General features: G+C 43.1%; 1 protein-coding gene across 1 annotated transcript in view; it reads left to right on the top strand.

Annotated features, from left to right (window-relative positions):
- Window positions 1-931: 931 nt before the first annotated feature.
- The window catches only part of LOC129829423 (filamin-A-like), a 313,184-nt gene continuing 299,699 nt past the window's right edge, over window positions 932-14,416 (top strand). Inside the window, exon 1 of the mRNA XM_055891112.1 lies at window positions 932-1,306. Coding sequence (XP_055747087.1) covers window positions 949-1,306 — 358 coding nt within the window. The 5' untranslated portion in view covers window positions 932-948. The remainder of the gene's footprint in view (window positions 1,307-14,416) is intronic.

Raw genomic sequence — 14,416 nt, 5'->3', positions numbered from 1 at the left:
GAAGAGTAGCTGCTGCCTTGGCAGGAACTAATGGGGATCCATAATAAGCCCCAGGAAGAGTAGCTGCTGCCTTGGCAGGAACTAATGGGGATCCATAATAAACCCCAGGAAGAGATGCTGCTGCCTTGGCAACCTATAGAACAGTCTGTTGGTCTGAGTGGTTATAGTCTGGTTAATTAAAACCTATAGAACAGGCTGTTGGATTGGGTGGTTCTAGTCTGGTTAATTAAAACAGTCTGTTGGATTGGGTGGTTCTTGTCTGGTTAATTAAAACCTATAGAACAGGCTGTTGGATTGGGTGGTTCTTGTCTGGTTTTAATTAAAACCTATAGAACAGGCTGTTGGATTGGGTGGTTCTTGTCTGGTTTTAATTAAAACCTATAGAACAGTCTGTTGGATTGGGTGGTTCTAGTCTGGTTCATTAAAACCTATAGAACAGTCTGTTGGATTGGGAGGGCCTAGTCAAGCATACCATGCATGCCCATTTAATTAGATATGTCTGCATGAAGTGGGCAATCTGCATTTATCTTCAGAATATTTAGGAAGCTGTTTAAATGATCGGCTATACATTACTCCACTTTTAGGACCATAATGCCTCACAGATAAACACTGGAATTGTAGTGACAGGTGTGATGTTACTATGTCGGAGTATAGGCTCATAAACCCAGTAATGTGTATACGGGGAATTGCAGCTCTTTGTAGAGGTTACAGTGGGACAAACTAAACGTTCATCAACTTTTCTTATTAAACTCCACAAATCCACAACTCCTGGCAATCCAATTCTCATCCCTCGTTCTCATCCCTCTTTCTCTCTCTCTCTGTCATTTCTCCCACAGAAACTTCAGCGCAGCAGCGAGAGGGAGAAAGAAGAGCGAGAGGGAGCGGACATCCAACTCAGACTCCACCCTAAATCCTTGGCAGTGAACGGAGAGACCAGCCACCATAAAAATGAGTGGCTCCCACCCCCGCCAGCACCAGTCGGTCCAACCGGCGCTCAGCGCCCTCTCCCCGGACATGCCTGCTACAGAAAAGGACCTCGCAGAGGGCGCGACGTGGAAGAAGATCCAACAGAACACGTTCACCCGCTGGTGTAACGAGCATCTGAAATGTGTCAACAAGCAGATCACCAATCTCCAGACGGACCTGGGCGACGGGCTGCGGCTCATCGGACTCCTGGAGGTGTTGAGTCAGAAGAAAATGTTCAGGAAATACAACCAGAAGCCCACCTTCCGACAGATGCAGCTCGAGAACGTCTCGGTGGCGCTCGAGTTTCTAGACAAGGAGAACATCAAGTTGGTGTCAATAGGTAAAAGTTACTATACTTATAGAAGGTTATAAAACTGGGGGAACAGCTACAATAACACTGTAGAGGTGGGGAACAGTTATAATAACACTGTAGAGGTGGGGGGAACAGTTATAATAACACTGTAGAGGTGGGGAACAGTTATAATAACACTGTAGAGGTGGGGGGGAACAGTTATAATAACACTGTAGAGGTGGGGGGGGAACAGTTATAATAACACTGTAGAGGTGGGGGGGGGGAACAGTTATAATAACACTGTAGAGGTGGGGGGGACAGTTATAATAACACTGTAGAGGTGGGGGAACAGTTATAATAACACTGTAGAGGTGGGGGGAACAGTTATAATAACACTGTAGAGGTGGGGGGAACAGTTATAATAACACTGTAGAGGTGGGGGGAACAGTTATAATAACACTGTAGAGGTGGGGGAACAGTTATAATAACACTGTAGAGGTGGGGGAACAGTTATAATAACACTGTAGAGGTGGGGGAACAGTTATAATAACACTGTAGAGGTGGGGAACAGTTATAATAACACTGTAGAGGTGGGGGAACAGTTATAATAACACTGTAGAGGTGGGGGAACAGTTATAATAACACTGTAGAGGTGGGGGAACAGTTATAATAACACTGTAGAGGTGGGGGAACAGTTATAATAACACTGTAGAGGTGGGGGAACAGTTATAATAACACTGTAGAGGTGGGGGAACAGTTATAATAACACTGTAGAGGTGGGGGGAACAGTTATAATAACACTGTAGAGGTGGGGGAACAGTTATAATAACACTGTAGAGGTGGGGGAACAGTTATAATAACACTGTAGAGGTGGGGGAACAGTTATAATAACACTGTAGAGGTGGGGGAACAGTTATAATAACACTGTAGAGGTGGGGAACAGTTATAATAACACTGTAGAGGTGGGGGGAACAGTTATAATAACACTGTAGAGGTGGGGGAACAGTTATAATAACACTGTAGAGGTGGGGGGAACAGTTATAATAACACTGTAGAGGTGGGGGGAACAGTTATAATAACACTGTAGAGGTGGGGGAACAGTTATAATAACACTGTAGAGGTGGGGGAACAGTTATAATAACACTGTAGAGGTGGGGGGAACAGTTATAATAACACTGTAGAGGTGGGGGAACAGTTATAATAACACTGTAGAGGTGGGGGAACAGTTATAATAACACTGTAGAGGTGGGGGAACAGTTATAATAACACTGTAGAGGTGGGGGGAACAGTTATAATAACACTGTAGAGGTGGGGAACAGTTATAATAACACTGTAGAGGTGGGGGGAACAGTTATAATAACACTGTAGAGGTGGGGGAACAGTTATAATAACACTGTAGAGGTGGGGGGAACAGTTATAATAACACTGTAGAGGTGGGGGAACAGTTATAATAACACTGTAGAGGTGGGGGAACAGTTATAATAACACTGTAGAGGTGGGGGAACAGTTATAATAACACTGTAGAGGTGGGGGAACAGTTATAATAACACTGTAGAGGTGGGGGAACAGTTATAATAACACTGTAGAGGTGGGGGAACAGTTATAATAACACTGTAGAGGTGGGGGAACAGTTATAATAACACTGTAGAGGTGGGGGAACAGTTATAATAACACTGTAGAGGTGGGGGAACAGTTATAATAACACTGTAGAGGTGGGGGAACAGTTATAATAACACTGTAGAGGTGGGGAACAGTTATAATAACACTGTAGAGGTGGGGGAACAGTTATAATAACACTGTAGAGGTGGGGAACAGTTATAATAACACTGTAGAGGTGGGGAACAGTTATAATAACACTGTAGAGGTGGGGGAACAGTTATAATAACACTGTAGAGGTGGGGGAACAGTTATAATAACACTGTAGAGGTGGGGGAACAGTTATAATAACACTGTAGAGGTGGGGGGAACAGTTATAATAACACTGTAGAGGTGGGGGAACAGTTATAATAACACTGTAGAGGTGGGGGAACAGTTATAATAACACTGTAGAGGTGGGGGAACAGTTATAATAACACTGTAGAGGTGGGGGGAACAGTTATAATAACACTGTAGAGGTGGGGGAACAGTTATAATAACACTGTAGAGGTGGGGGAACAGTTATAATAACACTGTAGAGGTGGGGGGAACAGTTATAATAACACTGTAGAGGTGGGGGAACAGTTATAATAACACTGTAGAGGTGGGGGAACAGTTATAATAACACTGTAGAGGTGGGGGAACAGTTATAATAACACTGTAGAGGTGGGGGAACAGTTATAATAACACTGTAGAGGTGGGGGAACAGTTATAATAACACTGTAGAGGTGGGGGAACAGTTATAATAACACTGTAGAGGTGGGGGAACAGTTATAATAACACTGTAGAGGTGGGGAACAGTTATAATAACACTGTAGAGGTGGGGGAACAGTTATAATAACACTGTAGAGGTGGGGGGAACAGTTATAATAACACTGTAGAGGTGGGGGAACAGTTATAATAACACTGTAGAGGTGGGGGAACAGTTATAATAACACTGTAGAGGTGGGGGAACAGTTATAATAACACTGTAGAGGTGGGGAACAGTTATAATAACACTGTAGAGGTGGGGGAACAGTTATAATAACACTGTAGAGGTGGGGGAACAGTTATAATAACACTGTAGAGGTGGGGGAACAGTTATAATAACACTGTAGAGGTGGGGGAACAGTTATAATAACACTGTAGAGGTGGGGGGAACAGTTATAATAACACTGTAGAGGTGGGGGAACAGTTATAATAACACTGTAGAGGTGGGGGAACAGTTATAATAACACTGTAGAGGTGGGGGAACAGTTATAATAACACTGTAGAGGTGGGGGAACAGTTATAATAACACTGTAGAGGTGGGGGAACAGTTATAATAACACTGTAGAGGTGGGGGAACAGTTATAATAACACTGTAGAGGTGGGGGAACAGTTATAATAACACTGTAGAGGTGGGGGAACAGTTATAATAACACTGTAGAGGTGGGGGAACAGTTATAATAACACTGTAGAGGTGGGGGAACAGTTATAATAACACTGTAGAGGTGGGGGGAACAGTTATAATAACACTGTAGAGGTGGGGGAACAGTTATAATAACACTGTAGAGGTGGGGGAACAGTTATAATAACACTGTAGAGGTGGGGGAACAGTTATAATAACACTGTAGAGGTGGGGGAACAGTTATAATAACACTGTAGAGGTGGGGGGAACAGTTATAATAACACTGTAGAGGTGGGGGAACAGTTATAATAACACTGTAGAGGTGGGGGAACAGTTATAATAACACTGTAGAGGTGGGGGAACAGTTATAATAACACTGTAGAGGTGGGGGAACAGTTATAATAACACTGTAGAGGTGGGGGAACAGTTATAATAACACTGTAGAGGTGGGGGAACAGTTATAATAACACTGTAGAGGTGGGGGAACAGTTATAATAACACTGTAGAGGTGGGGGAACAGTTATAATAACACTGTAGAGGTGGGGGGAACAGTTATAATAACACTGTAGAGGTGGGGGAACAGTTATAATAACACTGTAGAGGTGGGGGAACAGTTATAATAACACTGTAGAGGTGGGGGAACAGTTATAATAACACTGTAGAGGTGGGGGAACAGTTATAATAACACTGTAGAGGTGGGGGAACAGTTATAATAACACTGTAGAGGTGGGGGGAACAGTTATAATAACACTGTAGAGGTGGGGGAACAGTTATAATAACACTGTAGAGGTGGGGGAACAGTTATAATAACACTGTAGAGGTGGGGGGAACAGTTATAATAACACTGTAGAGGTGGGGGGAACAGTTATAATAACACTGTAGAGGTGGGGGGAACAGTTATAATAACACTGTAGAGGTGGGGGGAACAGTTATAATAACACTGTAGAGGTGGGGGGAACAGTTATAATAACACTGTAGAGGTGGGGGAACAGTTATAATAACACTGTAGAGGTGGGGGGAACAGTTATAATAACACTGTAGAGGTGGGGGGAACAGTTATAATAACACTGTAGAGGTGGGGGGAACAGTTATAATAACACTGTAGAGGTGGGGGGAACAGTTATAATAACACTGTAGAGGTGGGGGAACAGTTATAATAACACTGTAGAGGTGGGGGGAACAGTTATAATAACACTGTAGAGGTGGGGGAACAGTTATAATAACACTGTAGAGGTGGGGGAACAGTTATAATAACACTGTAGAGGTGGGGGAACAGTTATAATAACACTGTAGAGGTGGGGGGAACAGTTATAATAACACTGTAGAGGTGGGGGGAACAGTTATAATAACACTGTAGAGGTGGGGGAACAGTTATAATAACACTGTAGAGGTGGGGGAACAGTTATAATAACACTGTAGAGGTGGGGGGAACAGTTATAATAACACTGTAGAGGTGGGGGAACAGTTATAATAACACTGTAGAGGTGGGGGAACAGTTATAATAACACTGTAGAGGTGGGGGAACAGTTATAATAACACTGTAGAGGTGGGGGAACAGTTATAATAACACTGTAGAGGTGGGGGAACAGTTATAATAACACTGTAGAGGTGGGGGAACAGTTATAATAACACTGTAGAGGTGGGGGAACAGTTATAATAACACTGTAGAGGTGGGGGAACAGTTATAATAACACTGTAGAGGTGGGGGAACAGTTATAATAACACTGTAGAGGTGGGGGAACAGTTATAATAACACTGTAGAGGTGGGGGAACAGTTATAATAACACTGTAGAGGTGGGGGAACAGTTATAATAACACTGTAGAGGTGGGGGAACAGTTATAATAACACTGTAGAGGTGGGGGAACAGTTATAATAACACTGTAGAGGTGGGGGAACAGTTATAATAACACTGTAGAGGTGGGGGAACAGTTATAATAACACTGTAGAGGTGGGGGAACAGTTATAATAACACTGTAGAGGTGGGGGAACAGTTATAATAACACTGTAGAGGTGGGGGGAACAGTTATAATAACACTGTAGAGGTGGGGGGAACAGTTATAATAACACTGTAGAGGTGGGGGGAACAGTTATAATAACACTGTAGAGGTGGGGGGAACAGTTATAATAACACTGTAGAGGTGGGGGGAACAGTTATAATAACACTGTAGAGGTGGGGGGAACAGTTATAATAACACTGTAGAGGTGGGGGAACAGTTATAATAACACTGTAGAGGTGGGGGGAACAGTTATAATAACACTGTAGAGGTGGGGGGAACAGTTATAATAACACTGTAGAGGTGGGGGGAACAGTTATAATAACACTGTAGAGGTGGGGGGAACAGTTATAATAACACTGTAGAGGTGGGGGGAACAGTTATAATAACACTGTAGAGGTGGGGGAACAGTTATAATAACACTGTAGAGGTGGGGGGAACAGTTATAATAACACTGTAGAGGTGGGGGAACAGTTATAATAACACTGTAGAGGTGGGGGGAACAGTTATAATAACACTGTAGAGGTGGGGGGAACAGTTATAATAACACTGTAGAGGTGGGGGAACAGTTATAATAACACTGTAGAGGTGGGGGGAACAGTTATAATAACACTGTAGAGGTGGGGGAACAGTTATAATAACACTGTAGAGGTGGGGGGAACAGTTATAATAACACTGTAGAGGTGGGGGAACAGTTATAATAACACTGTAGAGGTGGGGGAACAGTTATAATAACACTGTAGAGGTGGGGGAACAGTTATAATAACACTGTAGAGGTGGGGGAACAGTTATAATAACACTGTAGAGGTGGGGGGAACAGTTATAATAACACTGTAGAGGTGGGGGAACAGTTATAATAACACTGTAGAGGTGGGGGGAACAGTTATAATAACACTGTAGAGGTGGGGGGAACAGTTATAATAACACTGTAGAGGTGGGGGAACAGTTATAATAACACTGTAGAGGTGGGGGGAACAGTTATAATAACACTGTAGAGGTGGGGGAACAGTTATAATAACACTGTAGAGGTGGGGGGAACAGTTATAATAACACTGTAGAGGTGGGGGAACAGTTATAATAACACTGTAGAGGTGGGGGGAACAGTTATAATAACACTGTAGAGGTGGGGGGAACAGTTATAATAACACTGTAGAGGTGGGGGGAACAGTTATAATAACACTGTAGAGGTGGGGGGAACAGTTATAATAACACTGTAGAGGTGGGGGAACAGTTATAATAACACTGTAGAGGTGGGGGGAACAGTTATAATAACACTGTAGAGGTGGGGGAACAGTTATAATAACACTGTAGAGGTGGGGGGAACAGTTATAATAACACTGTAGAGGTGGGGAACAGTTATAATAACACTGTAGAGGTGGGGAACAGTTATAATAACACTGTAGAGGTGGGGGGAACAGTTATAATAACACTGTAGAGGTGGGGGAACAGTTATAATAACACTGTAGAGGTGGGGGGAACAGTTATAATAACACTGTAGAGGTGGGGGGAACAGTTATAATAACACTGTAGAGGTGGGGGAACAGTTATAATAACACTGTAGAGGTGGGGGAACAGTTATAATAACACTGTAGAGGTGGGGAACAGTTATAATAACACTGTAGAGGTGGGGGAACAGTTATAATAACACTGTAGAGGTGGGGGAACAGTTATAATAACACTGTAGAGGTGGGGGAACAGTTATAATAACACTGTAGAGGTGGGGGAACAGTTATAATAACACTGTAGAGGTGGGGGGAACAGTTATAATAACACTGTAGAGGTGGGGGGAACAGTTATAATAACACTGTAGAGGTGGGGGAACAGTTATAATAACACTGTAGAGGTGGGGGGAACAGTTATAATAACACTGTAGAGGTGGGGGAACAGTTATAATAACACTGTAGAGGTGGGGGGGAACAGTTATAATAACACTGTAGAGGTGGGGGAACAGTTATAATAACACTGTAGAGGTGGGGGGAACAGTTATAATAACACTGTAGAGGTGGGGGGAACAGTTATAATAACACTGTAGAGGGGGGGGAACAGTTATAATAACACTGTAGAGGTGGGGGGAACAGTTATAATAACACTGTAGAGGTGGGGGGAACAGTTATAATAACACTGTAGAGGTGGGGGGAACAGTTATAATAACACTGTAGAGGTGGGGGGAACAGTTATAATAACACTGTAGAGGTGGGGGAACAGTTATAATAACACTGTAGAGGTGGGGGGAACAGTTATAATAACACTGTAGAGGTGGGGGGAACAGTTATAATAACACTGTAGAGGTGGGGGAACAGTTATAATAACACTGTAGAGGTGGGGGGGAACAGTTATAATAACACTGTAGAGGTGGGGGGAACAGTTATAATAACACTGTAGAGGTGGGGGAACAGTTATAATAACACTGTAGAGGTGGGGGGAACAGTTATAATAACACTGTAGAGGTGGGGGAACAGTTATAATAACACTGTAGAGGTGGGGGGAACAGTTATAATAACACTGTAGAGGTGGGGGGAACAGTTATAATAACACTGTAGAGGTGGGGAACAGTTATAATAACACTGTAGAGGTGGGGGAACAGTTATAATAACACTGTAGAGGTGGGGAACAGTTATAATAACACTGTAGAGGTGGGGGGAACAGTTATAATAACACTGTAGAGGTGGGGAACAGTTATAATAACACTGTAGAGGTGGGGGAACAGTTATAATAACACTGTAGAGGTGGGGGGAACAGTTATAATAACACTGTAGAGGTGGGGGAACAGTTATAATAACACTGTAGAGGTGGGGGAACAGTTATAATAACACTGTAGAGGTGGGGGAACAGTTATAATAACACTGTAGAGGTGGGGGAACAGTTATAATAACACTGTAGAGGTGGGGGGAACAGTTATAATAACACTGTAGAGGTGGGGGAACAGTTATAATAACACTGTAGAGGTGGGGGGGAACAGTTATAATAACACTGTAGAGGTGGGGGAACAGTTATAATAACACTGTAGAGGTGGGGGGGAACAGTTATAATAACACTGTAGAGGTGGGGGAACAGTTATAATAACACTGTAGAGGTGGGGGGAACAGTTATAATAACACTGTAGAGGTGGGGGGGAACAGTTATAATAACACTGTAGAGGGGGGGAACAGTTATAATAACACTGTAGAGGTGGGGGGAACAGTTATAATAACACTGTAGAGGTGGGGGGAACAGTTATAATAACACTGTAGAGGTGGGGGGAACAGTTATAATAACACTGTAGAGGTGGGGGGAACAGTTATAATAACACTGTAGAGGTGGGGGAACAGTTATAATAACACTGTAGAGGTGGGGGGAACAGTTATAATAACACTGTAGAGGTGGGGAACAGTTATAATAACACTGTAGAGGGGGGGGAACAGTTATAATAACACTGTAGAGGTGGGGGGGAACAGTTATAATAACACTGTAGAGGTGGGGGGAACAGTTATAATAACACTGTAGAGGTGGGGGGAACAGTTATAATAACACTGTAGAGGTGGGGGGAACAGTTATAATAACACTGTAGAGGTGGGGAACAGTTATAATAACACTGTAGAGGTGGGGGGAACAGTTATAATAACACTGTAGAGGTGGGGGGGAACAGTTATAATAACACTGTAGAGGTGGGGGAACAGTTATAATAACACTGTAGAGGTGGGGGAACAGTTATAATAACACTGTAGAGGTGGGGGAACAGTTATAATAACACTGTAGAGGTGGGGGAACAGTTATAATAACACTGTAGAGGTGGGGGAACAGTTATAATAACACTGTAGAGGTGGGGGAACAGTTATAATAACACTGTAGAGGTGGGGGAACAGTTATAATAACACTGTAGAGGTGGGGGAACAGTTATAATAACACTGTAGAGGTGGGGAACAGTTATAATAACACTGTAGAGGTGGGGGAACAGTTATAATAACACTGTAGAGGTGGGGGAACAGTTATAATAACACTGTAGAGGTGGGGGGAACAGTTATAATAACACTGTAGAGGTGGGGGAACAGTTATAATAACACTGTAGAGGTGGGGGGAACAGTTATAATAACACTGTAGAGGTGGGGGAACAGTTATAATAACACTGTAGAGGTGGGGGGGAACAGTTATAATAACACTGTAGAGGTGGGGAACAGTTATAATAACACTGTAGAGGTGGGGGGAACAGTTATAATAACACTGTAGAGGTGGGGGGAACAGTTATAATAACACTGTAGAGGTGGGGGAACAGTTATAATAACACTGTAGAGGTGGGGGGAACAGTTATAATAACACTGTAGAGGTGGGGGGAACAGTTATAATAACACTGTAGAGGTGGGGGGAACAGTTATAATAACACTGTAGAGGGGGGGAACAGTTATAATAACACTGTAGAGGTGGGGGGAACAGTTATAATAACACTGTAGAGGTGGGGGGAACAGTTATAATAACACTGTAGAGGGGGGGAACAGTTATAATAACACTGTAGAGGTGGGGGGAACAGTTATAATAACACTGTAGAGGGGGGGAACAGTTATAATAACACTGTAGAGGTGGGGGGAACAGTTATAATAACACTGTAGAGGTGGGGGGGAACAGTTATAATAACACTGTAGAGGTGGGGGAACAGTTATAATAACACTGTAGAGGTGGGGGAACAGTTATAATAACACTGTAGAGGTGGGGGAACAGTTATAATAACACTGTAGAGGTGGGGGGAACAGTTATAATAACACTGTAGAGGTGGGGGAACAGTTATAATAACACTGTAGAGGTGGGGGAACAGTTATAATAACACTGTAGAGGTGGGGGAACAGTTATAATAACACTGTAGAGGTGGGGAACAGTTATAATAACACTGTAGAGGTGGGGAACAGTTATAATAACACTGTAGAGGTGGGGAACAGTTATAATAACACTGTAGAGGTGGGGGAACAGTTATAATAACACTGTAGAGGTGGGGAACAGTTATAATAACACTGTAGAGGTGGGGGGAACAGTTATAATAACACTGTAGAGGTGGGGAACAGTTATAATAACACTGTAGAGGTGGGGAACAGTTATAATAACACTGTAGAGGTGGGGGAACAGTTATAATAACACTGTAGAGGTGGGGAACAGTTATAATAACACTGTAGAGGTGGGGGAACAGTTATAATAACACTGTAGAGGTGGGGGGAACAGTTATAATAACACTGTAGAGGTGGGGGGAACAGTTATAATAACACTGTAGAGGTGGGGGAACAGTTATAATAACACTGTAGAGGTGGGGGAACAGTTATAATAACACTGTAGAGGTGGGGGAACAGTTATAATAACACTGTAGAGGTGGGGGGGAACAGTTATAATAACACTGTAGAGGTGGGGGGAACAGTTATAATAACACTGTAGAGGTGGGGGGAACAGTTATAATAACACTGTAGAGGTGGGGGAACAGTTATAATAACACTGTAGAGGTGGGGGAACAGTTATAATAACACTGTAGAGGTGGGGGGGAACAGTTATAATAACACTGTAGAGGTGGGGGGGAACAGTTATAATAACACTGTAGAGGTGGGGGGAACAGTTATAATAACACTGTAGAGGTGGGGGGGAACAGTTATAATAACACTGTAGAGGTGGGGGGGAACAGTTATAATAACACTGTAGAGGTGGGGGAACAGTTATAATAACACTGTAGAGGTGGGGGGAACAGTTATAATAACACTGTAGAGGTGGGGGAACAGTTATAATAACACTGTAGAGGTGGGGGGAACAGTTATAATAACACTGTAGAGGTGGGGGGGAACAGTTATAATAACACTGTAGAGGTGGGGAACAGTTATAATAACACTGTAGAGGTGGGGGAACAGTTATAATAACACTGTAGAGGTGGGGAACAGTTATAATAACACTGTAGAGGTGGGGGGAACAGTTATAATAACACTGTAGAGGTGGGGAACAGTTATAATAACACTGTAGAGGTGGGGGAACAGTTATAATAACACTGTAGAGGTGGGGGAACAGTTATAATAACACTGTAGAGGTGGGGAACAGTTATAATAACACTGTAGAGGTGGGGGGAACAGTTATAATAACACTGTAGAGGTGGGGAACAGTTATAATAACACTGTAGAGGTGGGGGGGAACAGTTATAATAACACTGTAGAGGTGGGGAACAGTTATAATAACACTGTAGAGGTGGGGGGGGAACAGTTATAATAACACTGTAGAGGTGGGGAACAGTTATAATAACACTGTAGAGGTGGGGGGGAACAGTTATAATAACACTGTAGAGGTGGGGAACAGTTATAATAACACTGTAGAGGTGGGGGAACAGTTATAATAACACTGTAGAGGTGGGGGGGGAACAGTTATAATAACACTGTAGAGGTGGGGAACAGTTATAATAACACTGTAGAGGTGGGGAACAGTTATAATAACACTGTAGAGGTGGGGGAACAGTTATAATAACACTGTAGAGGTGGGGGGGAACAGTTATAATAACACTGTAGAGGTGGGGGGGAACAGTTATAATAACACTGTAGAGGTGGGGAACAGTTATAATAACACTGTAGAGGTGGGGAACAGTTATAATAACACTGTAGAGGTGGGGAACAGTTATAATAACACTGTAGAGGTGGGGAACAGTTATAATAACACTGTAGAGGTGGGGGGAATCAGTTATAATAACACTGTAGAGGTGGGGGGGAACAGTTATAATAACACTGTAAAGGGGGGGGAACAGTTATAATAACACTGTAGAGGTGGGGGGAACAGTTATAATAACACTGTAGAGGGGGGGGAACAGTTATAATAACACTGTAGAGGTGGGGAACAGTTATAATAACACTGTAGAGGTGGGGAACAGTTATAATAACACTGTAGAGGTGGGGGGGAACAGTTATAATAACACTGTAGAGGTGGGGGGGAACAGTTATAATAACACTGTAGAGGTGGGGGAACAGTTATAATAACACTGTAGAGGTGGGGGAACAGTTATAATAACACTGTAGAGGTGGGGGAACAGTTATAATAACACTGTAGAGGTGGGGGAACAGTTATAATAACACTGTAGAGGTGGGGGGGGAACAGTTATAATAACACTGTAGAGGTGGGGGGGGAACAGTTATAATAACACTGTAGAGGTGGGGGAACAGTTATAATAACACTGTAGAGGTGGGGGGGGGAACAGTTATAATAACACTGTAGAGGTGGGGAACAGTTATAATAACACTGTAGAGGTGGGGGGGGAACAGTTATAATAACACTGTAGAGGTGGGGGGGGAACAGTTATAATAACACTGTAGAGGTGGGGAACAGTTATAATAACACTGTAGAGGTGGGGGGGAACAGTTATAATAACACTGTAGAGGTGGGGGGGGGAACAGTTATAATAACACTGTAGAGGTGGGGGGGAACAGTTATAATAACACTGTAGAGGTGGGGAACAGTTATAATAACACTGTAGAGGTGGGGGAACAGTTATAATAACACTGTAGAGGTGGGGAACAGTTATAATAACACTGTAGAGGTGGGGAACAGTTATAATAACACTGTAGAGGTGGGGGGAATCAGTTATAATAACACTGTAGAGGTGGGGGGGAACAGTTATAATAACACTGTAAAGGGGGGGGAACAGTTATAATAACACTGTAGAGGTGGGGGGGGACAGTTATAATAACACTGTAGAGGGGGGGAACAGTTATAATAACACTGTAGAGGTGGGGAACAGTTATAATAACACTGTAGAGGTGGGGAACAGTTATAATAACACTGTAGAGGTGGGGGGGGAACAGTTATAATAACACTGTAGAGGTGGGGGGGAACAGTTATAATAACACTGTAGAGGTGGGGAACAGTTATAATAACACTGTAGAGGTGGGGAACAGTTATAATAACACTGTAGAGGTGGGGGAACAGTTATAATAACACTGTAGAGGTGGGGAACAGTTATAATAACACTGTAGAGGTGGGGAACAGTTATAATAACACTGTAGAGGTGGGGGAACAGTTATAATAACACTGTAGAGGTGGGGGGGGGGAACAGTTATAATAACACTGTAGAGGTGGGGGGGGGAACAGTTATAATAACACTGTAGAGGTGGGGGAACAGTTATAATAACACTGTAGAGTTGGGGGGGAACAGTTATAATAACACTGTAGAGGTGGGGAACAGTTAT

The sequence above is a fragment of the Salvelinus fontinalis genome, chromosome 31, assembly GCF_029448725.1.
Source record: "Salvelinus fontinalis isolate EN_2023a chromosome 31, ASM2944872v1, whole genome shotgun sequence".
Taxonomy (NCBI): Eukaryota; Metazoa; Chordata; class Actinopteri; order Salmoniformes; family Salmonidae; genus Salvelinus; species Salvelinus fontinalis.
This window is presented reverse-complemented; position numbering and strand designations above follow the sequence as displayed.